Source organism: Lepidochelys kempii, chromosome 16, assembly GCF_965140265.1.
Source record: "Lepidochelys kempii isolate rLepKem1 chromosome 16, rLepKem1.hap2, whole genome shotgun sequence".
Taxonomy (NCBI): domain Eukaryota; kingdom Metazoa; phylum Chordata; order Testudines; family Cheloniidae; genus Lepidochelys; species Lepidochelys kempii.
In genome coordinates this window covers 19,421,082-19,448,959 of record NC_133271.1, presented here as the reverse complement: position 1 = coordinate 19,448,959, position 27,878 = coordinate 19,421,082, and the positions used below count along the sequence as shown (strand labels likewise).

The 27,878-nt window shown below is 38.9% G+C and overlaps 2 protein-coding genes across 7 annotated transcripts in view; one reads left to right on the top strand and one right to left on the bottom strand.

The window, feature by feature from the left end:
• Window positions 1–27,878, bottom strand: part of GFI1B (growth factor independent 1B transcriptional repressor) — a 528,565-nt gene that overhangs the window by 476,398 nt on the left and 24,289 nt on the right. The gene's annotated exons all lie outside the window — the stretch shown is intronic.
• SETX (senataxin) overlaps window positions 1–27,878 on the top strand; it is a 49,300-nt gene that overhangs the window by 11,696 nt on the left and 9,726 nt on the right. For 5 of the 6 annotated variants that reach the window (XR_012155212.1, XM_073313820.1, XM_073313818.1 and 2 more), the window contains 18 exons: window positions 16–235; window positions 1,327–1,446; window positions 4,099–4,270; window positions 5,048–5,138; window positions 6,139–10,806; window positions 11,898–12,000; window positions 12,758–12,934; window positions 15,426–15,655; window positions 16,212–16,379; window positions 16,988–17,144; window positions 18,025–18,126; window positions 18,714–18,829; window positions 19,817–19,888; window positions 20,893–21,042; window positions 22,292–22,399; window positions 23,183–23,370; window positions 23,778–23,870; window positions 27,275–27,439. Coding sequence is in view for 5 of the 6 variants with exons in the window: in XM_073313820.1 (XP_073169921.1) it covers window positions 16–235; window positions 1,327–1,446; window positions 4,099–4,270; window positions 5,048–5,138; window positions 6,139–10,806; window positions 11,898–12,000; window positions 12,758–12,934; window positions 15,426–15,655; window positions 16,212–16,379; window positions 16,988–17,144; window positions 18,025–18,126; window positions 18,714–18,829; window positions 19,817–19,888; window positions 20,893–21,042; window positions 22,292–22,399; window positions 23,183–23,370; window positions 23,778–23,870; window positions 27,275–27,439 (7,100 nt within the window). In the remaining variant the exon portion in view is untranslated. The remainder of the gene's footprint in view (window positions 1–15; window positions 236–1,326; window positions 1,447–4,098; window positions 4,271–5,047; window positions 5,139–6,138; window positions 10,807–11,897; window positions 12,001–12,757; window positions 12,935–15,425; window positions 15,656–16,211; window positions 16,380–16,987; window positions 17,145–18,024; window positions 18,127–18,713; window positions 18,830–19,816; window positions 19,889–20,892; window positions 21,043–22,291; window positions 22,400–23,182; window positions 23,371–23,777; window positions 23,871–27,274; window positions 27,440–27,878) is intronic. The other variant, XM_073313819.1, reaches the window with a different exon arrangement.

Here is a 27,878-nt window from a genome sequence, read left to right as displayed (position 1 = left end):
TTTTTTAATATATAGATTCGTCGATGGGCCATCCTGACAGCAAGAAATTTAGGGAAAGTCGACAGGGATGATTACTATGACTTACAGGAAGTGTTGACTTGCTTGTTTAAAGTCATTGAGTTGGGGCTGTTTGACAGTCCTGATATTTATAGTTCTTCAATGATTGAGAAGGGGAAACTCATTCTTCTGCCATCCCATTTGTATGATACCACCAACTACAAAAACTACTGGCTTGGTGAGTGTTTGTTCAGTAGTGAGCTGTATTTGTGCTTGCTCTCCCCCCCCCCCACCTAGGGGTGGGGGTTGGCTGTGGCATTTCTTTCAAGTGGCAGGCCAACCCCTACGCTCTGCTCTGAGTGGAATTCTGCGATTCACCCCACTTCTAACTGAACCCCTAGGTTACAGTGCCTCTGGAGAATCCTTGCTAGAGAATCCTCTCTGGGAATTGGACCAGCTGGTAAACGCAGTAACAGAGAACAGCTTTTTCAAGACAGAGTATGATTTATTTACTCTTAGGAACATTACAAGCAGGAAGAAAAGGGTTAAAAAAAGCCTAAATGCATATTGCCTTACCTAAGCATAGCCTTTCCTTGCTAGTTTAAGTAGGTTCCACTTGAACCAGACACCTCTCAAACTCTGAAGCTTGGTGAAACAGGATGTACCTTTGTAGCTGCTGCTGCCTCTCTGTGTCTCCCCCTCAGGACACAGGCTGTCTTTTATTCATTTCAAAGATTTCTTTGAAAGTTCCCACCTGAAGATCTCCGGTCAGTTTCAGGAACCCTGTTTGAAACCTTAGAACTGGCTTGTTCGCTTCTTTAGATGGGGTTTGGAGGTGCCTTCATCCATTAGATTCTTGGTATTGTCCAGGCAATTGAATTCTGTCTACAGCTATTGTTTTGGGTTCATGCAGGATTTAACCTTTAGTCGCCTTTTAGCTGGCAAAATACAGTAACCACCAAACCCACAGGTATATCGCTGTTCTTCATGGGAATATTCATTCTGCAAAGTTAGAGTTGTTGAAATTTCAGTTAATTCTCTTTGGATCTTGTCTCAAGCCCTATGAGATCAGTGCAATCAAAGTTCTTGAAATGTGTAATGCATTTTGGGAGTTGTCAAATAGAAGAATTCTAACTGTGTCTGTCCAGGAGGCTCAGTAGCTTATTTAAATTCATCCGCTTCAGGTTCCTCTGATGCTGATCATTTCCTCTGAGAGCTTTCATTGCAGTGAGCTTTGGAAAACAGTACTATTTAGGTTTGCCAAAACTTGAAGGGAGGAAAAAAATGGATCTCCTACACAAACGTAAAGACAGATTGCTTTCATTGCAGGTATCTGTATGTTGCTAACAGTGCTGGAAGAACAAGCTATGGATTCTTTGTTGCTGGGTCCAGATAAGCAGAATGATTTCATGCAGTCTATACTTCACACCATGGAGAAACAAACAGATGGTAATTAATTTTAACTGATGAGGCAGTGATAGAGATTAAAAAATGGATTATGAACAGTCATATTCTGGTTGTGATATAATTCCTAATAGAACTTACTACTTTTGTTGAACAAATTATTTTTGGTATAGAAGTATAATGCCAAAGACAGGGTTTCTCAGACTTCAACATTTCATTCCTTCCCTGATGTGAAGAACAGTATTTGAACATATACCTTGAGACAAACACTGAAAAACAAGGTTCAAAGGGACTTTGAAAAGTGGAGAAAAGGTGCCTCTTATGGCTTTATGGAGCCATATGTAAAGCGTTAGATGAGGGCAAACTTTTTTTTTCTAATTAGTGGGTGATTTCCCCTTAGAAGAGATGGTGCAGTTTTTTCCATGTGGTATGTATTCTGGCTCTTGCATTCTAAAGGGAAGAAGTCATTCTTCCAGGATTATGTTTTTACCTTTCCTGGAAGCTGAATTTCCATATCCTCCTGATTAGTGGTGTGAGAGACAATTCAGTGAAAATGGAAAGTTCATAGTTGTGTGGTAACTATTTTAATTTGCAAAGGTAACATTTCAAACTTTGTAGTTCCTGCTAATTATTTTTCGGATCCTTTTTCTGAGATTTGGATGTTTTTAATTATTTATAAGTTTCTTTTTGTAATATGAGAAGAAAAAGATTGGATCTTTATAAGTGCAATATTTTCATTAAAGAAAAAGTTTATAATCTTACATGAAGAAGAACACATATACAAGAAAACTGTATAGTATCATTATCTCAGATCTGAAGGAGCTTTAAAAGGAAATATCCCTTCAATAGTTGATAGATTATTCTATTTTAATTAGCATCTAGATGAAGCAACAAAACAAAGGAAAAGAGGAGGAGGAGGAGGAAAAGTTAAAATTACTCAAATTGTGGTAAGAGCCTACTGTACACATGAGGATCCTCTCCTTTTTTATCTTTTTCCTGAAGTAATTGCATCTAAACATCTAAGACTTTTTTGCTTTGTCAGTCATAAAAATACAACCTTTTACCATCAAAAATTAGTGCTAGTCTTCTGGGGTAAAAAAAAAAAAGCCTAAATACCAATATAATTCAATCACTTTTTAATTATTCTGCGCCCCCTTGTTAGTGTTATGTGAGCTAGAACTCGAAAAATGGAGACTATGTCCTGAGTATAAAATTGAGCTTTAACATTATCCGAACTAAAGGAGATAATTAAGGTCTGGGATTTCTGCAGACAAAGAGTCTTGTTTGCCATCAATTTTTTTATTGGCAGAGTAAATTTATAATCAGATATTTTGTCAAGTAACAAAGGAATTTCTTTAATAGCATCTTCTCTTTCATTTCTTTTGGTAATCCCAGTACTCTAGTTTTTAATGCAAGAGTTGTTTTTTAAAAACTCAAGAGTTCTTCTACAGAAGCATATGTTTTCTTGAATCAGTGAACTTCTAGCAAATTTACATTTATCTAAAGCAGATTGAAGCTTCATTTTTTTAGCTGATGTCTGTAATTTACTTTATACTGTTTACAAATTCCTCAGTTTCAGTTACTGTGGGAAAAGAATCTGATTTATCTGCACTCATTTTAACAGTTTCCAAAATATCCTCTAAAGATATATCAGATTCTGATTCTTAACAGCTTCGTTAATGAAACTAGAATGGAATGCTGAGAATGAGTTACTCTGTGCTGGACACTCAAAATGCTGTGTCATTTTCTGTACCAGAAGAGAAGATGCTGATTTAAAAAAAAAACAAAAAAACCCTTTATCTTTGTAGCTGAATCTTCTTAGGTACTTTTCTCCATTGAATCATTAAAAATTTTCTAACTGCAGAAGTCTAAATAGAAGATTCTTTTGAACAAATCAGTTGACAAAGCTGTAAGATTCAGATATTCTTCCCTGTCTAGCCCTGTGTTCTCCACACAAATACCTGTAAATAACAATAATAAACACTTTTACCAAATCTTTTTATCTCTTCAGATTTTATTGTGTTTAGAGGCAAGAGGGAAAAAATTAAATTTCTCATCTTGTTCACTTCTTCTAGGGAGGGGGCTCCTAGCCACACTAATGGCTAGGCAGGGGAGGCAGGCCAAACAGAAGGACACAGTGGCTGCAAAAGCTGAAATATAAAATAATCAAAGAAAAATAGAGCTCTTTCTCAGACATAACACTCCTTCCCTGGGCAGCTATATGAGGCATAATAACTCATCTCAATAATATATCTCTTACCCGCGCCCACCAAAATATCAACAACCAAAACAAAAAGGGAAAAAGGTAGGAATGACATAGCTTTGCAGTGAGGGGAAGCTTTAAAAATTATCATCCATTTTATATCTTCCCTTCTCTCGCTCCTCCAGGTTACTTGTTATAGAGGGAAAGCGTGGCTGGTCTCAGACCTTATCTGCAAAACCAGTGTTGCTTCTGAGGGGAATTTTTAAATTCTTCCCTTCTCCTCTTCCTCTGGGTGTTTTTTTTTTAAATTTTTTTAAGACTTTTTTAGGCTTAAACATTATTTTTAAAAGTTGTAATCCACTTTTTTTTCAATGTTTAAACTAATAAAAGCACTGAAATGAAGAATTAAATTCACTTTGTATTCAGCTAGCAGTAGGAAAGGGCAGAACACTTCCCCCCTCAACTGTTCATGATCTTAAACTGTTACATTTCAGATGAAAGCATTGATCCTTTCTGGCCAGCGCTGCACTGTTTTATGGTGATTTTGGATCAGCTCGGGTCTAAAGTATGGGGTCAACTCATCGATCCAGTCCAGGCCTTTCAAACCATTATCAACAATGTCAGCTACAACAATGAAATAAAAAATATACGCAATAGTTCAAGGAGGTGAGTTCAAGTTTTAAAATTTAACATAGTGTTTGAGTTGCATCTTTTAAGAATAACCATAACATCTTTTAAGAGTAATCATATATTAGACATTCAAAATTAAGCAACCAGCAGACTAGCTAAGTCACCCATTCAACGGTCTTTTTTCATTATCATTAATGAGTGAAGTGAAAATAGTAAATGGCATAAATAGGTAAATTTGATTATTAAAACTGCGAATTTTTAAACATCAAAGCAGCTGTTAGTAATACAACTAAGGACGATCATTTCAAAAAGGATCTTGTTCAGTTAAACAACGTGTTTATGCAAGTACTTATTACATTATATTTCTTCCTAGTATATGTTAAATCCTGAAGTCATTTTCCAAATCTGTCATTTAGTAGTAAGATCTCTCTGAAGCCTGTAGCTTTCTTTTATGCAAGTTCTTTAAAGCACCTACTTGGGTTGCCAACCCTCCAGGATTGCCCTGGAATTTCCAGGAATTAAAGATTACTCTTTAATTAAAGATTGTCATTATGATGAAACTTCCAGGAATATATCCAAGCAAAATTGGCAATCCTATCTACCACACTTGTGGGCACCATAAAATAATAGAACTAGAACAATCTTACACATTCTAACGTACCATATTAATGTTTTCCCACATACATTTTATCACTTGCATCAGTTAGTAATAAAATGTGGCATCTGAAACTGTGAAATCTTCTCTGACTCTTATTTCACTTAGTTCATGAATAATTTGCACGTCTTGGAGCAACTTGTATTTCTTTTCTTTAGGACTAAATCTGAACCAGAGTCAAACTATGAGGAAGAAATGGTTACTTGCAGCCAGATAGTGTATAATTATAACACAGAAAAGCCCAAAAAGGTAAATTCAAAAAAAAAAAAAGCTTTGTATTTATTTTATCTGCTATTTTTCTGATTCATTTATTAGTGTTCTTGAGTAGGTTTCTTTTCAGATATATTATTTTTCTCTATTTGTAATTTGTGTGCACTGGATAGAAGTTTGTCTCTAGGCACGTTCACTGTTTACCCAGTATAGTCAGTCATTTTTCTTCCTGTTTGTGTGGATCTTTCGTGGAGCAATGGAGGAGAGAGAAACATTTTATAAAATGGGCATGTGTTGTGGTAAAACAAAAATTGGTAGGGGAACTAGGAGACAGGTGTTTGTACGTGGAAATACTTTTTACCCATTTTTAAGTTTCCTAGATTTTTATTTGACAGTGTCCCTTTTATATCCTTTTTGTCGGTTTATGGATATTTTTAAACTACTGTGCTAAATATGTAATGAAGCGACATGCCATTAAATGTTTGATCTACTGAATACTTTGGACCCATACATAACTTACTTTTTTAACTGTTTCTGTTTATAAGGAACACACTTGCATCATAACTGTCACTCAACTTTTGTATCTTAAGCAAAAGTGCTGTGACTATCTGATATCAAAATAGTGCAGAGTCTGTAAACATTTAAAATAAAGTACATTTGACACTTTGACATGGAAACTCATACTACATACTGTGACTGGTGCTTTGGTTTTTTAAATGACTAAGTGAACTGTTTTCAATATTTTAATCTCATGGTTTATTCTTTGGGACTTGGAGAAGTTCCTTGTGTATGGTAGAGTTTGGTCTTGTTTAGACTGTAGAGGTAAAATGGTTAGTAACTGATTTCTAGGATGCCACTGAACTGCTGTATCAAATCAGTGCCCATAAATAAATAATGAGCACTATTTGTAGGGGTGGAAGCTAAAAGAAATTTTTGGCTGAGAGTATTGTTTGGTAAATCAAAGCAATCCAAATGAATAATAAGAGTGATATTGTGCAAAATACCTAATGAATAGTTGATTTGTCTTTTTCTATTTCAGGATACTGGATGGAAGACAGCCATTTGTCCGGATTATTGCCCCAACATGTACGAAGATATGCAGACATTGGCTAATGTGCTTCAATCTGATATTGGCCAAGATATGCGTGTCCATAACAGCACATTTCTATGGTTTATTCCTTTTGTTCAGTCCCTAATGGACCTCAAGGACTTGGGCGTGGCTTATATAGTAGAGGTCATTCACCATCTGTGCTCGGAAATCAAAGGCTTTCTCAGTGAAAGAGTCCAGCAATGTGACAAAGTTTCTGAATTTTTCATCCTGATTTTGGTGTCAGTTGTTGAACTACACAGAAATAAAAAGTGCCTGCATTTGCTTTGGGTTAGCTCTCAGGAATGGGTGGAAGCAGTAGTGAAATGTGCTAAACTTCCAACTATAGCATTTATGCGCTGCTCTGAAAAAGCACCTGGAAACGCTCCTAAACTTACACCAACAATATCTTCACAGGCTTCTAACTCTGTACAGCATGCTTGCGTGCAGTTGATACGCAGCCTTCTTCGAGAAGGCTACCAGTTAGGGCAACAAACTGTTTGCAAACAGTTTCTAGATAAACTCAATCTGCTTTTGCGTGGAAACTTACCTATGGGTTGGCAGCTGAACAACCGGGAAACTCAGGAATTGCAAATGTGTTTAAAGCAGGTAATAAGAAGTATAAAGGACAGATCATCAAATGCTTCCATACCTGTGGAAAATAGCGTGATCTGTACAAATTTGCCCACCATTCCTATAAAGCAAGAGAAAGGGACAGCCAGTGACAGGTGTCAGATGAATATACAATACAGGGATAGCCTCAGTCCCCCATTTTCTTTAGCATCTGGGAGCGATGAGGCTTGTCAAGAGAGTTCTTCCCCAAGAAGAAGAGGTATCTGGGAAGAGGAATATAGGGAAATGTCTTTTAACAATACAAAATTATGTGTAACTGCAGAATGCCTTTTGACAGATATTAAAAAAGAACCTCATGATAGGTCATTTCAGGAATGTGAACATCCCGATAGCTCTGGAGCAACAAAAATACACAGGGATACCCATAAAAATGGAAACAACTACCAAGTGCAGGGGAACCAAAATAAGAATAACTCCTTACTTAAACAGTGCTTCAACACAAGTCCTCAAGTCTGTGATTTCAAAAGTCATGCTATATTGGAGAGAGACGAAACAGAAGTGAGGATGCCAGAGTGTCTGAATGCTCAATCTTGTTCCAGTTCTCATGAAGACACTCACAGCTCAAATGGAAAGGATGGAAGTTGCTCCCCTAATTCCTGTTCAAAGTTTAAAGTAGATCCTGATAAAATCACAAATTTGAAAACCCAGGTACAGAATGCTGATTGGGCCACAAAACTATTGAAGTTAATGAAGCAATCAGCTTCAAATTCGGAAGTAGACCAACTACAGTCTCGCTCTGAGAGTCTCTGTACAAGTAAAGATGGCAGCAGAGATCAGGAAGTGAATATTTTGAATGAAGGTGAAACCTCAGTTAACTTTAATACTTTAAACGCTTCTGAAAATAAACAGGAGAATAGCATGAACAGTACTTTTCAAATCAAGCTGCTCTCTCTTAAGCAGGAATCAAATGACACCAAGGCAGATTATTCAAATTCCATTAAAAAAGAGGCTGGTTTGGAAGAAAGTGAAAGTGGAGGTGAAGAAGACAATATTCCACTTGATACGTTTATACATTATTTAAAGAAAAAGAGATCCCTTTCAGGAAGATCAAGTTCTTTGCCAAAGCCTTTACTGAATAAAGACCTGAACACAGAAATACCAGATCAAGGACAGTCTAATTCTGGCAGTTTATGCCCAAAGAGAGGTGACCTCAAAGATCAAAAAGTGAGCATGCTACGTACAGATAAAACTTCAGCAAATTTTAACAGTCTATCTAGTTCTGAAAATAAAGAGGAGATACCTAGGAATGCTCCTCTAATCAGTCCGCTCTTAATTAAGCATGAGTCAACTGACAGACTGTTAAATTTTTCAAGATATTTTAAAAGAGAAGGCGATTCAGAGGAAAAAAGAAATAATGAAGATAATGCAGCAGTTGCATGTGATTTGGTGAAGCAATTTGGAGCTAGCCCCTTAACAGACTCTCAGATCGATAGAGACCTTGATAAATTATCCTTAGCCGCTTATGCCAAAGGTGTCAATTTTCCTGTTGATTCAAGCCAAGAATGCTCAGTACGTCTGAGTCACATTAAAAGGAAAGTAAAAGGTGCTGTTAGATCATCCACAAAGGGCCAAAGTAATGAGTCCTCTTCTGATGCAGATTGTCCCAACAATGAAGTCATCGTCATTTCAGATTCTTCTTCTGATGAGGAAAAAAAGTTGGATATTAAGAAACCAGTAAAAAAAGATGTGTATATGTGTCCAGAAAAACAGCCTTTAACACCTGACTATGTTTCTGATAGTGCAAACAAAAAAGAGCAATTGGAGACTCATAGCTCCCCTTTGCCATGTGAGGAACATAATTCTCAGTTTTTTGAGTTTGAAACTGAAGACGATGTCTTTTCAGTCTGGCAAGATTCTCAGATAAATGATGAGGAAGTGAATCAGGCACAGGAACAAGACTCTAACTTGACATCAACAAGCAAATGTGCTTCAGATAGTTTTGAGTTGGCAGATCGTATAAATGACTGGGGTTATGATACAGATTATATCAGTGATGATGTCATTGAAAAAGCAGAAGAGGTCATTGAAAGGCAGGTAGATTCTCTGTCTCATAAGGAAGTTAGTAAAACTGGCACGAAATCTGAGGCAACTTTTCAAGAGCCTGCTATCCAGGGAAATGCAACTGCTCAGTCTGAGAATTCTACTCAGCCAGATGCTGTTGCTAAAGACCATGCCAAAAACACAGGCTTGATGGAACCCAGAGCATCTGCATCTAGTGTATCATTAGCTTCAAAGTTGACTATTAAAAAAAGCACTTTAAGCCCAGGCAAAAGCTTAGCAAAATCCAAGTTGGTAAGAACTGCCCTTAGAAGTCCCAGAAAAGTGAGCCTTAAAACTGTGCAAAACAAAAAACTTCCTCAGACTAGTTCTAGAAATACTGAGCCTTGCAGGTCAACCCCTGCTGTAGTTCCTCCAAAGAAAGTTCACCAGTGTCCTGAGCCAACTTCAACTGTGGTCAAACTTGGCCTAAAAAAGGCCCCCCGCAAAGCATTTGAGTTATCCCAGCGATCCTTAGATAGTCTGGCTGAATTGCGCAGTTATGGGAAAGCTGCTGGGGCAGTTCAGACTCCACAGAAACAAAAAACTAAATTAATTGCTCCACAGAATCTAGTTACAAAACATAATAGAAAAATGTTAGCCTGCCAAGATCTTCCGTTTCGGAGGCAGATAAGACCCACACAAGTGGGGAGAGGGAAAAATCAGATAGGAAGTTCTGAGGGCAGAAGGAAAAAAATAACTGAAAAGTCTGATCCAAAGCACCCAATACAACAGCCTGTGGATTTTGACCCAGTATCTGCTGCGGGAACTAGTGAAAAACAAAAAGCAAGCACAGCTGAGCGGGTATGGTGTCCCTCAAGCAATGATGGGAAAAAAGTGAGAAAAAGCTTCTCACCTGGGAGAAAGGAAGTCCAAACTACACACATGAGTAAAATGGCTCCACATGGTTCTAAGGAATCTAACATGAAAATAGAAGAAAACAATATGGCAGTTCCTGCATTACAGATCAAATCATGTTTTTCTTCATCTTTAAATGGAGACTACAAAAATGAAACTGCAGAGAGAGAATATGTTGTCCCTCTGGTTTCCCCATCTACACCTAACTTTGAGGGGGCAACTCTGGAAGTGAGCAAGCCTAAATTAAATGAAGAGAGTGATGATGATTTATTTTTAACTCAGTTAGATCCTGTGGATATGGAAATGTGTTCGCAGATGGAAAATGTTGGCGATATTATAATAGCTAGTGAAAAAGAGCTAGTAGACACGGAAGTAGATGCTACTGAAAGTCTGCTGCAGAATGAGCCCTTAGGTATTGTGAAATGCAAGTACAAAGATTGTACAGAACAGGTGGAAAAGACAGTGGAGTACTGTAGGAAGCATTCTGCCTCTGATGCTTCAGATCATCTCTTTGTCAAGCCAGCTTTACCACCTCGTAAGCCTGAAAAACCTTCCACTACTAAAATTTTCAGCTCAAATAGCTCTTCACGGAGTGCCAACCTCACGAAGGATCTTGAAAATATTTCAAAGCACTCGTCATCAAAAGCCAAGTCAAATGTGGTAAAATCCAGAGTGTCCAAGACAGGGAATCCAAAAGCTGTATTGACAGAGAACCAGATAGTCAAGACCCCAAGTTTCAGCAATAGTCTTCAGTCCCAGAGTTCCAGCAATGTTCTCCGGCCCCAGAACATGCAGACAAACAGTACTTCATGTTTTCCCAACAGGTCTGCCTTGGGGGCTCATTCAGGGCAAGCAAGAGGTCTCCCTTCCTTTCCACAAGCAAATGCTCTTGTCACTCAACAGCGTGATCATAGTATTTTTGTTACAGAGATTCTGAAATGGAACTATGAAATGTTTGTCAACTTCAGCCAGTTTGGACTTCCACATAATCTCCTTCAATCAATTATGGTCTCTGTTCCTGTCAAATTTCAGGGATACAATGACTATTTTAATATATTTTTCCCCTTGATGATGCTAAATGCCTTTGAAACAGTAAGTAACTTATCTGCTTTTTTTATGAAACTGTTACCACTTTAAGTTTGTTTTCATCAAGCATAGAAAATTTTAGGAAGAGCTAAAAGAACTAGGTACCTGCTCTTCTTAACTTCTGAAAATGTTATTGTGCCTTGATTTAAAAAAAAAAAAAATCTTAATGATATTTGTACATTTCTGTGGAAAGGACAGGGTTAGAGCTTAAAATGTTATAGCTTAATTTAGTGCTCAAAAAAATGACATTCCATGAGCACTGTTGCCATGCCCTCTGCACTCCCATCCACTATAACTGAGCTCTTTCAGTTAACTTTAAAAAGGCCACCTGCAAAGGGAAAAATTGGGTTTGTGCCCCTTTTTCTTCATAGTGTATAAAGAAGACCTAAAAGGGAAAATCGCAATGTCTTTTTACAAGAAAAAGTCAGGTCTTGGCTATTTTGTTTTCCAAAAATATGTTAAGAATGAATAGATCAGTCAGGCTTATGACATCAAGAAGCTTTGTAAAAGAGATCCAGTTGATATGGGAAATGATCTTATTTCAGACTGCTTAAAACTTTAACATCAGTGTAACACAAACATTTGCTAGAAAAGTGTTCTGGTAAAGATACAGTATCCCTGTCCCTTCAGTTAAGGAAGAACTCTGTGTAAGCTTGAAAGCTTGTCTCTTTCACCAACAAAAGTTAGTCCAATAAAAATTATTACCTCACTCACCTTGTCCCTTCAATTAGCGTCTGAGAGTGCTTTCAAGCTCCACCTTTGCATCCCCCCAAAAGTCCTTCAGCAGAAACAGGGCAGATAAGACTTGACAGTAAAAAAACTAACAGAAAAACTGTTTTTGGAGCAGACTGGTAAGAAAAACCCTTTCAGGCTTCTTTCTTGCACAAATATTGAATGTTGTTCCATTTTGAAGGTCACCTTATATCTTGACCTGCAACAGTACCATCGGTTTCGCTTCATTTCTGCCAGTTCGCTTCAGTACTGGTGCTCTTCACTAGTCATGACAAATCATGGTGTAATTTTAGAACGTAATTTATCCTTATGAAAAACAACCTCCTAAAATATTTTCATATAACTTCCACTTTTATTACATGCAGGTTGCACAGGAATGGATAGAAAACCAGAAAACAAGAGAGAAAAATTGTTATCATTTGCACTTACAAAATTTCTGCGCTGACTTGAATCGAGCAGATTTTACAGGTGAGTATTTATGAAAACACCCAGTTTTCTGGGGAAATAGGCAAAAATACAATGAATTGAATTAATGAATTAAAACTGAGTAGTAGAAATAGGTGTAGGAGATGCTCAAATTTATGTTGTGGTTACAGGTCGAACCTGAGGCCTAGTTACAAATACAGTGATGACCTTGGTATAAATGCATAAACAGAAATGTACTTTATTGCCAATCTAGAGAAAACACTGTGCCAGTCGGATATGGCACAACTATTACTCCTCATTATATAGGAGCAGTTTGCATGTGACATCCAGAATGCCCAGATTTATAAGACTTTTCCATTGTTTGTTTGAAAAAAGGTACAAAATACATGTTGGTGAAAAGTACCCCATGCAAGGAATTCATGCTTCAAAATTGCTCACTATGCCAAGCTGTTTTCTAAATATTTTAATATATCAGATCTGACCCATTTAGAATTGTTTGATGACAAATTTCCTGGAAAAGGAGATGGGAATGAAGTAGCTTTTCGGCTTATTTGGTTTCATGTGTCTGATCTGAGTCCAAGATTGGTAACCAGGTACTCTTGAGTTATAATCCTGCTTCTTGCATAGATTCCTTGAGCCTTGGGCAGGTCACACACTGTAAAGTCTGCATTTTTGTAACTTTTAACCATTTTAAAAATTAGATGCATATTTCAGAAGTGCCTGCAATAAATGAATAGTTCAGTGGTTACCCAAATACGGCTGGCTGTGCCCATGTTAATTTTTACATTGTTCCCGGTAGCATGCATTCGGGAAAGTGATCTGGCAAAACAGCTTCATCCAAAGGATGACGACTTGATCTTTTTGGTGGTGCCTGAAAAACAAAACACCTTTACAGAAGAAAGTGAGATGGAGAGCCATCTAATGTATCATGTTGGTTTTGTGACCCGCTTCTCCCGTGCATCACTCCGTGAAACGAGTAAGTAAAAGTCGTTGAGAGATATTATAGTATAATCCACTAGGATGGGAGCTGGTTCTTTTTGCATGATGACACCATATCTTTTTATTCCCTCCAAAGTCATATTTCTCTAAATCCATTCTAATTGGTACATTTTTAACTTATTTTATTTGTATTTATTATTTCTTCTTTAGTGTTTGTCTCCAATGGCGAGCTTAGCAAGAGTTTCTGCAACAAATCTATTGTCTGATCATCTAAATATAAATTTGAGAACCCTTTTACTCTCCAGCCAATATGGCTTGTAAAGGTTATAACAGTGCCACTGTTAGTATTTGATCCTTGTTGTTCCAAAATTAAAATGTTACCTTTATTTGGGCCTGTCCCTTAATTTAGACTTTCCAAAGTACTATTTAATTAATCAAGAATTAACAATTCGTCTAATCAATAACCAATAATAATTTAAAAACTGTGATTATGTTTAGTGAGAGGGGTTCTCTTGAGTCTGAGTTAGTTTAATAATAACAAACCTCGGATAAGTTAGCTTGATTGGATTTATTAATGCTTAGTAAACACAGCACATACACTGAGAGAAATAGTTACCAACAGCTGTGAAAGACTTTTCCCTATATTTCCCTGACAGCATGCATTCAGTCTGCAGATACTCTACTTCCTCCTGATTTTTAAGGGCAATTATTTTTACCGTTATCATGTATCATTCTGGTCCTTATGTATTTCCTCTTTTTGGTACAAACTTGTTATCTTAAGGTCTTTCCAAGATTCCCCATAACATTGCAACTTTTGAACTGTCTCCACATCTATTGGTTAGTCATTTTTTAAGCCCTTATTTTAGACGTTTATTTGTTTTGTGTCTTGCAGGTAGTACATTGATAAAATATCTCCGACAACCATTTTCAAAATATTCTAAGGGTTACTGCTCAGTAAAATTCCACTCTGTAAAGTTAGCTTCATCTTCCCTGTGAAACATCATGGGAGCCTTGCTCTCAGGCAAGCCTCAAAATCTTTCTTGGTCTAGCTGAAGTGTCAACAAACCTTTTACGGGTACCATCTTTTTCTATTTTAAAAAATTTATGGAGACCCCAGGAATCAAATCCTTTCTCAGCAAAAGTGGGCCATATAATTAAGTGGCAATTTCCCCCTCTCTTTTGAAATGCTGTTTATGATTTTTATATTCACCCTCCCTCAGAGTCATGTGTTGCTGCGACCCTGATAAAAATCGGACTCCCTTTATAACACCCTGTTATAACACTCCCTTTATACCACACTGTTCCTTAGCTGGCTGAAAAGGTTTCTGTTTAGTTATGTTATACACTTATTTCCCACACAAGTTGAATGCACTTACTTACTCCTGGGAAGTAATAGACCAAGAGTCTAATCCTCATGTGCCTCCCATGTAGCTGACCTAGACATTGTTTCTTGGACCTAGTTGTAAGTCTCTTCAGCGTGTCGTGTGGTAAACTAGAAGTGGAGATCTGCTGTAATGGGTGTATAACATTTTTATATAAAGTTGGTGTAGCAGGGCGTGCAGTCACTGGCACGGCTCCTCAGGCTGGTTGTCCAGGAATGAGCTCATCCAGCTCAGGAGCACCTCCTCTGGCCGGTTTCTCGCCCTTTGTTACCTGCCCTGTTGTCTCCACCACCTCTGGCCCCGTGTCCCTTCCGGACCCTGGTGCCCCTTTCTTTGGGGTGCTGCCTTATGGCAGTGCCTCCACATTCTGGCTCTCCCCACCCAGGGGAACCCAACCCCCTATACCCACCTTGCCTCAGTGGCTCCTGCCAGTCATCATCTAACCCATTCTCTCAGGGGAAAACTGCAGTCTGAAATGGCCGCTCATCATTGGCAAGGGGGTTGAACCTACTGCCTTTTTTTGGCCTGGCTGCCTCCCTGCAGCCCTAGTATCTCCTCAGGCCTTTGCTGCAAGGCCTCAACCTGTGAGGTCACCAGGCCAGAGCCCCCCAGCTCAGCCTGCCCTTTCCCAGTACTGCTCTGTCCAAGGTACCCCTGCTTGCTCTCCTAGGCAACCTGGTTCTCTCTTCTCCCCAGCTGGAGCAAGAGTCTCTCTCACTCTCCCAGCCTGCCCTCTTTTCAGGGCCAGCAGTGCCCTAATTGGGTGCAACCACACCTGTGGCTGACTACCCAACCAGCCTCTCCTGGATGCTTTTAACCCCTTTCTGACTGGAGCGGGGTGACTGCACTGCTACAGTTGGTTAAAGCCTTGGTATTCTGTCCAAGTAAAGACTGACAGTGAATAAGTGCTGTGTGTACTCTTTGGGCCCCGTCCTGTAAGATACTGAGTGTCCTAACAATTTCAGCTGGAAAATGTTTAACATCTTCCAGAATCAGGCTGCAATGCACTAAGATGTGTTGGAGTGAAGAGTTGCAGGAGTAGTAAAATTTGTATTTGAAAAGAAATGTAACCATCAAACTTGAAACGTTAATGTAAGAAGAATAAAATATATGGTTGCTTTACCATGATGCTCTTTCTTTTAACAGGGCAAAATGAGCAGCATGTTGTCTGTCACCTTTCTGTCCAAACTCGAGGCAATTTGTCATACTACATAAATCAGCCAGTGAAATGTGTAGTGGTCAGCTCTCTAGTGACCACGCAACGAAGGTTCAAAGGTCTGCTACTGTTGAGCAGGAGTCCTCTGGCTAAACCCATCATAAATCCAAGTTACACTGACTTCTGTCCCAGGGATTTGAATGTAACTTCAGAGAGCACTGTAAGTCCTGTAACTAAGTAGTAAATGGTGGTGAGGGATGACAAGTGAGCAAATTATTTTACCAATTTTGCTAAATTGTTAGAAAAGCCATCCCAGTATTTGGGTGCTCACTGAACGTAGTATTGGGCAGCTGAGCCAGGTTCAAAAGCATCTTTGAGTGCCAAACTCCATGGAGTTGATGAACTTTGTGCCTAGATAAGGGGCTGAACATATGTTCAGATGCCTCTTTTTTGTTTTGATTTATGGCACTGTATTGATATCTGTTTTAATCAAGAAGCACTCCCGTCCGCTGTTTAGTGGAGAAATATCTGCTTAGGAGTTGAGGGGGTGGTGGTAGAAACTAAAAGAAAACTAAAAGAAGGCATGGGAGACCTAAAATCCTCTCAGTAGCAGCCTTCAGGTCAGGGGTGTGCTGTGCAGAGAGAAAACTCAGTCTCAGAAGTGTGTGCACTCTATAAGCTCTTCAAACTGAGGGCACGACAAGAAACACAAACTGAAAGCACAGAAACTTTTATTGATGACTTCAGTTAACAGAACATTATTTTTTTCCCTTTAGACTTCCTACATGAGAGACTACAATGCAGATCAGAAGAAGGCTATTGAAACTGCTTATGCTATGGTGAAGGAGCATCCAAGACTTCCCAGAATCTGCCTGATCCATGGGCCACCTGGGACAGGGAAATCAAAAACTATTGTTGGACTCCTGTACCGTATTCTGACAGAGGTAGGTGAATATGGTTACATATTCCGTCAGGCATTCCACCTTTGCTCACCCAAGAGAAGCAGTGAAATGAAGTAGTTGGCAACATGAACTAAATGTAATCATTCTTAAAGTATTTATTGTAGTAACTACTAGAGAATATAACTCATTCACTTTTATTTGTTTGGTACTGAATAAGAGGCTGTGAATTTAATTGGCTACTAGCTGTGACTCTGGTATTGAAACACCACATGCATTTTGGAAAAAAAAGTTATTAATTCCAGCAATGCTTGAAAAACAAAATGCATAAATCTACTTTGCCTAGCTGCTGCATAGTTAGCAAGGTAAGAAACCTGAGTCATCTGTCACAGTAAAATCATCACACCTGTTAGTTTTCATGTTAACTCCCTATACATTAGCCAAATGTATCTCCATTAAATAGAATTCATGCCAATACTTTGCAGTTTAAGCAGAAGTCACTGTTAAGATTGGGTGGTTCCTTGAGAGAGGTCCCAGTAAAGCAGTCTTCCAGATTAACCATATCCTGTTTGAGAGGAGTGTACTGTCTAACTTTTGAAATTAAAAATCTGGACTAGACTGCTGGTTTTGATGTCTTGTTTATTAACCTGCAGAGGTCTGGGAATGAGAATCCAGCTCAAAACTTGAATGCCAAGATCAAGCGAAACCGTGTTCTGGTTTGTGCACCATCCAATGCTGCTGTTGATGAACTCATGAAAAAGATAATCTTGGAATTCAAAGAAAAATGCCAAGACAGAAAAAATCCTTTGGGTGTGCAAGTTTATCTCCATATATAAAATGGGTAACATTGAAGGAGAAAAAGGAACTGTTTAACCAGGATGCAATTGCTTCATATCATCACTTATTCATAAAGCATGTGTACAATTACAGTGCTATACAGATAAGAGTAAGATACGTTCTCCCCACAGAAGAACATAATCAGTATGACCTCACATTCCCTATTGATTGCTTTCATATGTTTCTCTAGAATGTGCATGGTATAACTTGTTTGTCAGTGACTATATTGCTTTAATAGCAAGCACTTACAAAACTTTGCAGCTTGAAATCACTGTCATTGACCCTTTTCCTCTTTTTGTGTTAAAGTATTAATACACTTTTTTCTCAATATGGCTCAAAGGCTTGGATGGACGATTTCCATCTTTATACTGAAACTATTGGAATTTCCAGCTCTTATCAGTTTGAGTTGCCATTAAAGGTCAGGGTAAAATGTTTTTGCAATATATTCTGGAGTCGGTTCACTTTGTGGTTCTATTTTCTCTCACTGTTTGTGCTTGTGTGAAATTGACAATGTCTAAGCAAAGGGAGGGATTGCTCTCTACTTTGGTGGGTCAGTGTTAGGAAAAGTGAATTACTAGCAGGGAATATTCCAGTACAAAGGCAAAATACTGCTGTCAGAACTGCATGCACTGTTTTTTAAACATGGCTTCACTGAAGCTCTCAGGGATTCTTCCATATAGCTGATGTTTACTCCATATTCATGTGCCTGCATTTCTGACTGTGATCTCATAGCAGATATGTAAATGTGCATCAGAAAATGCCCTTTTTAAATGAGAAATATTGTAGATAATGAAGTCTAGCATAACTAGCTCCTATCTTGAATCTGTGATCTGAAACTGTGGTTTATATACAGGAAATTGTGGAGATATAAACTTAGTGCGACTCGGTCCAGAAAAGTCAATAAGCACTGATGTCCTGAGATTCAGCCTGGACAGCCAAGTTAGCCACAGGATGAGTAAGTAACATGCAAAGATGATTACTTTAGTTTCCTTTATAAGAATATGGTCTTGAGACTGGTTATGGGATGTGCTCAGTTCCACTGGACACAAAGGAGAAACTTCATGAAGGCAGGTATTTATAGAACAGCCTATATTATGCCACAGTGCTTTTATAAGGAACTTGTTTTCTCTACGGGCCTAAAAAGGGGGACACTGTCAATATAGATTTGGCCTAAAACTTAAATTTTGTATTTTTTTTTAAAAAGTAAACAGCTTTTATAAGGCCAGTAGATTTTTCCCGCAAATAAAAATCTACTGAGAACGTTTGTATTTAAACAAACGCTTCAGTAACATTTGAAATCTAGACACTGTGGCATTTAAAAGCCTGGTTAATAAATAGAAAGGATACTGACTTCATTGATTTTCGTTGTCCAAGGTGAGAAATGCAGGAAGTAAAAGGAATATAAACAATGTCAAGTAAACTGGGCGCCAGTCCTTTCATTCTTAGGTGGTGCTAGTCACATAGTTTTTTTTAAAAAAAAAAAAATTGGTCTGTAACATTTAAATTTCTCCTTTTAATTTCCTCCTCATTTTATTTTCATAGACAGGGGACAACCTGGCCGTGACCAGGATATTCACAGGAAAAAGGAAGCTCTAGATCGCCAGCTGGACAGTCTCTCTCGGCAGCGTGCCATGGATAGATGTGATAAGAGGCAGAGGGTAGTTTAATTTTGCTTTGTAGTTTTTTTCATACATCTTCATTTCCGTGGAGGCTCAATCCACAAGAGTTCTTCTTTCTAAACCGAATATACCTTTCTCAATTGTGATGGGAAGCAACGTTTTCTTTCATCCCTCCAAACACATGGCACTTGACCAATACTGTTAAAATAAGCCAGGAATTAATAGCCTTCTACCATAGAGGCATTTGTCTCTGTCATTTAGCTGTGTCAAAGTTCTAGATAAGGCAATGTACACACCTGGAACTCTCTAAGGCAGTTTGCAGGATCCTTCATTTACTTTGTGGTCAGCTAGAGGGAATAGTCCCTTCTTGCTCACTGTAATTGGCACTTAAAATCTTTCATGAATTCATTTTCTTGTGTGTTTTTAAGCTTAGGTTTTTTTTACCTTTAACCCTGGAATTGGATACATATCAAGCAGTGTTGTTATGCTAAACAATCAGTTCCACTTTTTATTCAGCTGTGACACTGATTAACTTTCCCAGACTTCAAGAAGAGCTGCATGTAAGCTTGAAATCGTGTCTCTCTCTCCAACAGAAACTGGTCCAATAAAAGATATTCCATCACCCACCTTGTCTCTTTACATATCAAGCAGTCAGACAAGAAACATTTTTATGACTGATTGTTATACTTTACTTCACTTATAAGTCTCCCCTCAATTTTTGCTTTAAACACTTGGCATACCTGTGTGTTGCAGCTACTTGATAGTAAATTACAGTGCTTAGCTTCATGGAGACAAGCCAGTGTAGTGTGTTTAGGAATCTGAATATCTTATGTTGTCAACAGCTCACAGTTGTGTATCTTTTCTAAGAAACTGTGGTCTGCATATACAGGTACACTTAGATATTAAAAGGCTGTAAGTTGAACATGTTTAGATGTATAGAAAACCTTGAGGCCATAGGAGAACAAAGGAAATGTGCATTGTTAATTACTCTTGATACGAATATTCCAGTTCATATCTTTCTTTCAGAGTCAAAAGTTAGATGAGGAAATTGCCAGACTTTCAAGAGAGCGGCAACAACTCACTTCTCAGCTGAGGCAGGTAGGAATCTTTCCTCAGGGCAACTCTTTAAAACAAACTTAGTTAATTTGTATAGATGCATCATTTTTTCATCTCTTACAAAATAGATGGTTCTTGGTTTTGAGGTTGCTGGGAGGATTTAAAAGTAACTAAATAAAACTTGAGTGAAAATCCAGGTACATTCTGCTGGCAGGATTTTACAAAGAAACAGATGGGAAGTGTGTTAAAAATGTAACATCATTAGTTTAGGGTGAATTTAAAATAATGAACAATCTACCCACTTGAGCATTGTTAGGAGCAACAGACTCTAGGGGAGACATCTATTATATATGAACTTTCCCTCAGGACTCCTTCCCTTCACCATCCTACTCCTAAACATCTGGCTGAAATACACTTAAATGTTTTTAAGCAAGTCAGCACACAGGAATTGGGGGAATTACTTGGCTTATGGAGAATGATGAGGTTATGTAAAGTAATTTGATATGCTCTTAGAGGTAGAAACACACTCTGATGCTGAGCTCTTTTGCCAAAAACAGAAAATAGGGCCAAACTACAGGCAGCTATCCAAGGTATCATGAAAGCTGGATCTGTAACGGATATAGGCTGTTCATGACTCCCTACTTTGTCCTAAGGAGTTAAGGAATGTGGTGATGGTGAACTAATTCTAATACAACAATTGTAAAGTCTGGATTGCATACATACAGACATAAAAGTACACTTTCAATGAAGTTTACATCCTGTACAGCAATGTCTTGTAAACTACATAGAGATATTGTTGTGTTTGGGAGTTAGTGAGAGCAAAACCTTAGTCAGGCAGACTAAAAATATTTGTTTCATGTTCAGTTTCTTTTGGTATGAGCTAATATGCCTCCAAAGGAGCTGACTTTAGTGTAACCATATGTTTAGCTGTTTGAATTGGCCAAACTGGTAGATGCTGTTATCACAAGTCAAAACAGATGATTAAGAAAATTTTAAATCCATCTAAAAGAAGCACGATATTAAGAGTCTTGCCCTTGTACCCAAAGGTTGGAGGGCGCCCTCAGGAAGTGCAGGCTAGCATCATCTTGGAGTCCCACATCATCTGTTGCACATTGAGCACAAGCGGAGGCTTTCTGCTGGAGTCTGCTTTTCGCCGGCAAGGACTTGACCCTTTCAGCTGTGTCATTGTGGATGAGGTCAGCAAAGCTATTAGTAACTATAAGCAGTTTAGTATCGATGGCAACAGCTGCAGCATGATATTTGGAAGGATGGAGAAACATCCATTATAAAGCTAACGTTTTTTGTTGCAGTCTTTCCTCAACACTGCTTTGTGGCTTCTGATGATAGGCTCTCCTCAGTGCCAGAGCCAGACCATAATCCCCAAACTATGTTCTCTTCTGCTTAAGGCAGAACACGATAAGGCTACACACACTGTTTGTCAGCCAGGGGCCTGAGGCCTTTGTAGATAGGCCTTTTTTGTCCTAGTTATAAATAGCAACCATCTGAGTCCATGTTCTACGATTTAGCAAAGTCTGGGAGATCCCAGACCCATGAAAGACGAGAACAGCGTCAAAGTTCATTACTTCTATCATGTATCTGTTACTCAGGTGGGAGATTAATCTGAATTAATCTAAACCATTGGTTTTCAAACTATGGGGTGTGTCGCTGTGTGGGGGCACAAGGACCTGACTGGTTCTGAATTTTGTCTTGTTTCTTCAAAATATTCCTCTCACTACCTGAGTCTTTTGGCTCACCTGCTGCCGTGAGGCTCTAAGAACGAGGAGGAAGGTTGGACTAAGGGAGTGTGGCCCCTCCCTTTGCAGGAGATGTGCGGGCGGGAAAGAGCATTCCAGCTCACTCACCTCTCCAGAGGCTGAAGTGCATGTGTCCCCTTGGGGGGTAGTTCTTGCCTGCCCATGCATGTGTGCTTGGAATTGCACCAGAGCCAAGGGAGCCTGTAGCCTGTGAGTGATTTTGGGAGTCTCAGGGGTGGGGACCTGGCTTCCTGCGTATCCCAAGAAGGGGATGCTCATGGGCTGGGGAGCAGCAGGTTGCTCTGGCCAGGATGGCCTCCCAAACCACAGAAATACTGCAGAAATACTGTTTCTTAGAAGGAGAGGGATCCACATGGGACATGAATCTCTGAAGGTGAGCACAGCAAAAAAAAAGTGGTGGAAACTTTCCAGATTGATGGGTTATAAATGTTTCTGTTTAGAGAGCAAGGAATATTTGCTTTGCATGTAATTTCATATTGAGAGCAATTTATTTTAGTCGTCTTTGCTCAGATTTCTTAAGCAAAGCAATATTCCTTCTTTTGTTTTTTTTAACTTTGAAAAATGAATGTGTTGGGTTATTCTGAGTACGTTTTAGGAAATGTAACACTTATGTTTCCTCTTTTTGGCTTACAACTCCTACTTCATTTATTCCTGCTTGTGTATATGAAAGGCAGGGCAGTCATGTGAGGTTGAAACTCTGATTCCATTGACTCATCGCTGTAGTAAACTTGTCCTTGTTGGAGATCCCAAGCAGCTGCCTCCTACTGTAATATCTATGGTAAGCAGATTGTATTTGTACCTTTGGTAACGGAGTTGTATAATGGAAATAGTGAAAGGACAATAATGTCTAGTAGCACAGACTGCATAAAAGTATGTAATCAAGGCTAGATGGGACAATTTGAACATATAAAATACAAGGGGGAAAAGGATGGTCCAGTGGTCAGGGCACTAGCCTGGGACTCAGGTGATCAGGTTCAATGCCCTGCTGTGCCACAGACTTTCTGTGTGATGTTGGTCAAGTAAGTCACTTAGGGTATGTCTTCACTGCAGCTGGGAGTGAGCCTCCTGACACAGGTAGAGAAACTCACCCAAGTGGGGCTCACGCTAGCTTGCTAAAAATATCAGTGTGGACATTGTAGCTCGGACTGGAGGTTGGGCTCTATATTCCTATCTGTATGAGCCAAGAAAGGGGAAACATTGAATGTAATTCATACCGCACATTGCTTTTTTACCTCTGAAACTGCATGTTGGAAACTTTTCTTATTGGATAGATTAATAAGAAATATAACCTCATTTTTTTTTCCAAAAGATCCACTAACTATAAAGCTTCTGACTGGTTAATGCCAGTAAAATTCTGCTGAAATGAAGGTGCAGATTTACTGACAAATACAAATTGTGAAAACTAAAATATAAATATCTGTAACGCTCTCAAACTCAGTGTCTTGTTGGTGAGTTAAAGGTGTGAAAACGAATGTACAAAGCTGCAAGTTTAAGCCCATATTGGATTTCTTATGATGCACCTAACACCACAAAAGTCAGTCCTGTGTTTTGCCTCTGGCAGAAAGCTCAAGAGTATGGCTATGATCAGTCTATGATGGCTCGCCTGCACAAACACCTGGAGGAACAGATGGAGCAGAATGTTACAGGGAAGCTGCCCGTTTTACAGCTGACTGTACAATATAGGATGCATCCTGACATCTGCCTCTTCCCATCCAATTACATTTATGGCAGGACTTTAAAGACTGACAGGTGGGTCGCATTCTGTTTGTTTTGTTAGTAGGGGTATTCCAGCAAAAACTTAACAGCACTTAGTTATTTCCCCACATATCAATCAGTGTACTCCTTTGCCCGTAGGATTTCTTTCCAAAAGAGGGAAACAGATGTTTGCATAACTGGCGTGGAAACTCCCATAGCCTTCTTCCAGCTGTTGTCTTGGGCTCATGAATTAACTAGATCATAATCTCAAAGACTGGGCTAATTCTCTATCACCAAGAGCTCGGTTTCTTGCCTTGGTATACATTGATGGCATAAGGAATTATGGAATCTAGAAGAGAAGCTGAAAGTCTCCTGAGTTTTTTTACCTGTCGTAAATAAGTGATGTATCAATTCTCATAACTCTTGATGGTTGCAATGGTGATAATTACAATTATTTACAGAGCAACAGAAGAGAACAGATGTTCTTCAGATTGGCTATTCCAGCCATACCTGGTCTTTGATGTAGCAGATGGCCACGAGAAACGGAATAATGAGTAAGTTCTCTATTCTCCTTTCCACCAAAATCTAAATCTGCTGGTATAATTAACTGCAGAATGATTTTTCATACATGGAACGTAGCCAAAGCTCCATTCTGAACTAAAGACCTGATGTTGACATTCAGTAGTGGGAGAACATTGTTGCTCAGGGCACGAGTTTGGCATGTCTCTGATGTAAATATATTATCTTGTCTTTATAAAAGGGCTTGGGTGTAAGTGATTGTATATCTGAGTAGAGTCAGGGCTATCCTTCCTGATGTAGTTATCTTGTAGTGAACCAGAGACCCTGTGAACAGCCTGTTTACTATCTGGAATGAGTGTCATTAACTTTGTCAGGTTTTTTTTCCTTCTAACTCTTTTCATATCCAGTTTGGGACCCACTTACCTTTCTGTGGGTGCAGGGTAGTGTTTCACAAGTCTTTAAATGTAGTGGTGTTTTTAGTCAAGGTCACCTGCCCTTTCTTCTTTTCTCTGCTAATCTCCAGGGCTTTCCATGGCTGTCCAAGGTCAATCCATGGTTACCTTTGAATGGCTCCAGTTGCTCCACATAAAGTTTGCTGGCACTTAGTTCTTCCACCATGGTTTGTGCTGAATCTGTCTGAGTATGGTTCAAAGCACTATTGTCACAAATACTTAGTTCCAGAGAGTGAGTGGTAGTGTCTGACCATCAAATGGCTCTACTACATTGGTCGAGGAAACAACGTTCAAAGAGAAATCCCAACCCACTTTCAATTTAAAGTCCTGCTGTCTTCTAAATAAAAAAGCACACAATACATGTAGCACTGACTGTTTGGACTTTCTCTGCTATGTCTTGCTCCTCATGCTTTCTTCATTCCCGTATTCAGACTGCTATCTCAACTGTTTTGTATTGTTCTCAGAGAACAAACTCAGAACTGGTAGGTAAGGTCCCATGGGAAGAAAATGTAAGGGGAAAAGAGTTCAGGAGAGCTGGCAGTTTCTCAGGGAGACAATATTGAAGACACAACTGCTAACAATCTCAATGTGAAGGAAAGATAGGAAGAATAGTGTGGCTCCATCAGGAGCTCTTTAATGACCTGAATATCAAAAAGAAATCTTACAAAAAGTGGAAATGTTGACTAATTGCAAAGGAGGAAGTACAAAAGAATAGCACAAGCGTATAGGAACAAAATCAGAAATCTTTAAATACATTAGGAGCAAGAGAAAGATGAAGAAAAGTATAGGTCCTCTACTTATCGGGGAAGGAGAGCTAATAACGATGACATCAGGAAAGCTGAAATGTGTAATGCCTATTTTGCATCAGTCATCTCTAAAAAGGTTAATGGCAACCAGATACTCAACACAAGTAATATTAACATCAAGGGGTGAAGGAATTCTACCCAAAATAGGGAAAGAACAGGTTAAAGACTATTTATTTAGATAAGTAGGATATATTCAAGTCGTCAGGGCATGATGAAATTCATCCTTGGGCACTTAAGGGCCTAGCTGAAACAGTCTTGGAACTGTTATCAGTTATCTTTAATAACTCCTGGAGGAGGAGTGAGGTCCCAGAGGACTAGAGAAAGTCAAACATAATATTTATCTTTGAAAAGGGGAACAAAGAGGACCTGGAGAATTATAGACCAGTCAGCTTAACTTTGATACCTGGCAAGATACTGGAACAAATTATTAAACAATCAATTTGTAAGCACCTAGAGATAATAGGGTTATAAGAAATAACCAACATGGATTTGTCAAAAGGAAAAAGCAAAGCCAAACCACCCTAATTTCCTTCTTTGACGGGGTTACTCGTCTACTGGATGGGGAGAAGCAGTAGATGTGAGAGATCTTGATTTTTAGTAAGGCATTTGACACAGTCCCACATGAAATTCTCATAAGCACACTAGTGAAATGTGGTCTACATGGAATTACTATAAGATGGGTGCACAACTGGTTGAAAGACTTATCAATGGTTTGCTGCCAAACTGGGAGGACGTACCTAATGGGGTCTTGTAGGGGTCAGTCATGCATCTGGTACTATTCAATATAGTTATTAATGACTTGGATAATGGAGTGAAAGTATGCTTATAAAATTTGCAGATGACACCATGCTGTGAGGGGTACAAGGAATTTGGAGGGCAGGATTATAATTCAAAATGACCTTGACAAATTGAAGAATTGGTCTGAATTCAACAAGATGAAATTCAGTAAAGACAAGTGTAAAGTACTTCACTTGGGAAGGAAAAATCAAATGCACAACTACCAAATGGGGAGTAATTGGCTAGGTGGTAGAACTGCTGAAAAGCATCTGGGAGCTATAATGAATCAAAAACTGAATGAGAGTCAACAGTGTGGTGCAGCTGCAAAAAAGGACTAATATCATTCTGGGGTGTATTAATAAGAGTGTTGTATGTAAGGCATTAGGTGGTAATTGTCCCATTCTGCTTGACCCTGGTGAGGCCTCAGCTGGAGTAGTGTTCCCAATTCTGGGCTCTCTCCAGTTTGTCCAAATCTTTCCTAAAATAGAGAGTCCAGAGGAGAGCAACTAAAATGATATGATGTAAGGTTTAGAAAAACTGACCTCTTAGGAAAGATTACAAAAACTGGGTGTGTTTAGTCTTGAGAAAAGGTGACTGGTAAGTCTTCAGATATGTTAAGGGCTGTTATAAAGAGGACGGTGATCAATTGTTCTCCATATCCATTGACAGGAGGACAAGAAGTAATGGGCTTAATCTGCAGCAAGGGAAAAGTAGGTTAGATATTAGGGAAAACTTTCTAACTACAAGGGTACATACATTGGAATAGGCTTCCAAGAGAGGCTGTGGAATCCCCATCACTGGAGGTTTTTAAAAACAGGTTGGACAAACCCCTGTCAGGTTGGTCTAGGTTTACTTGGTCCTGCCACAGTGCAGGGGGCTGTACTTGTTGATTTCTTGAGGCCCCTTCCAGCCCTACATTGCTGTGATGCGTGGGTGCAAATATAAATAAGTGTTCATTTTGTGACTGTGTGGAATTTAATCCCTTGCAGCCTGGTTTGGTGTCCCACTAGCTGCCATTTCACACTGCTAACTCTAGCACCATTTCTCCAGACCCCTATGACCTCACTGACTTGCTTCTCCCTGCTGAATTCTAAGGGTCTGCTGTCACAAGACACACTTGCTCCCCTCCTCTATAATTTCCCCAGGCATTAGAGCTCACATGGGACCAATAACAGAGCCTTTCACAGGAGAACAAACTGTGAATGGTGTATGTCACTGGTGTATGTCAGCCCTAGCTTGGCGGTGGCTTATAAGTGCTTTGCAGCATCTTTCATCCAGAGATCTCAAAAGGATAAAGCATGAAGAGGCACAGTAAATCCTAGCACATGAGCTGTGCTAAAGTAGTGAGTTTAACAGTATGTAAATGGTTTTGATGTTGTTTTTCTTCCTCTTTATCTTGTTCAGCTCTTTTGCTAATCCCCAGGAAGTAAAGCTGGTGATGGAAATAATGAAATTGATTAAAGAAAAAAAGAATGATATTGGTTTTCGTCACATAGGAATAATCACCCCTTACAGTGCACAGAAAAAGATGATTCAACAAGAACTGGACAGAGAGTTTGGCAGGGGCAGGTAAAAATACCCTATATGTTCTACCTGGGATGAAATCCTTTGGATGGAAGATTTCCTTTTGCATTTCCTCTGTCAAATATTGCAGTAGGTTAGAAACTGTAATCGTTAAAATTTTTTTGTGCTGAGAAAAAGTACTGACAATTGGCTGCAACTGGTTAAGCAATTACAAGCATAGAGCAGCATTCAAAGCTTTTTCTCTTCATAGTGCTAGTGAGGTCCTTGGGTACCATTCTCTAGTTTGGATCTCTTTATGTGATCTGATTTATACAACTGTTCAGAATAAAGGTGATAAAAGAGCACACTTCAAATGATTCCTGAACTACAGTGAATCTGAACCACATTCTGGCATAATCTTGGCGTCTGAAAAAGAAAGTGAATGTTTTCAGAAAGGAGGGTCATGCACTGTATCTTTTTTTTTTTTTTTTAAAGAAATAGTTTA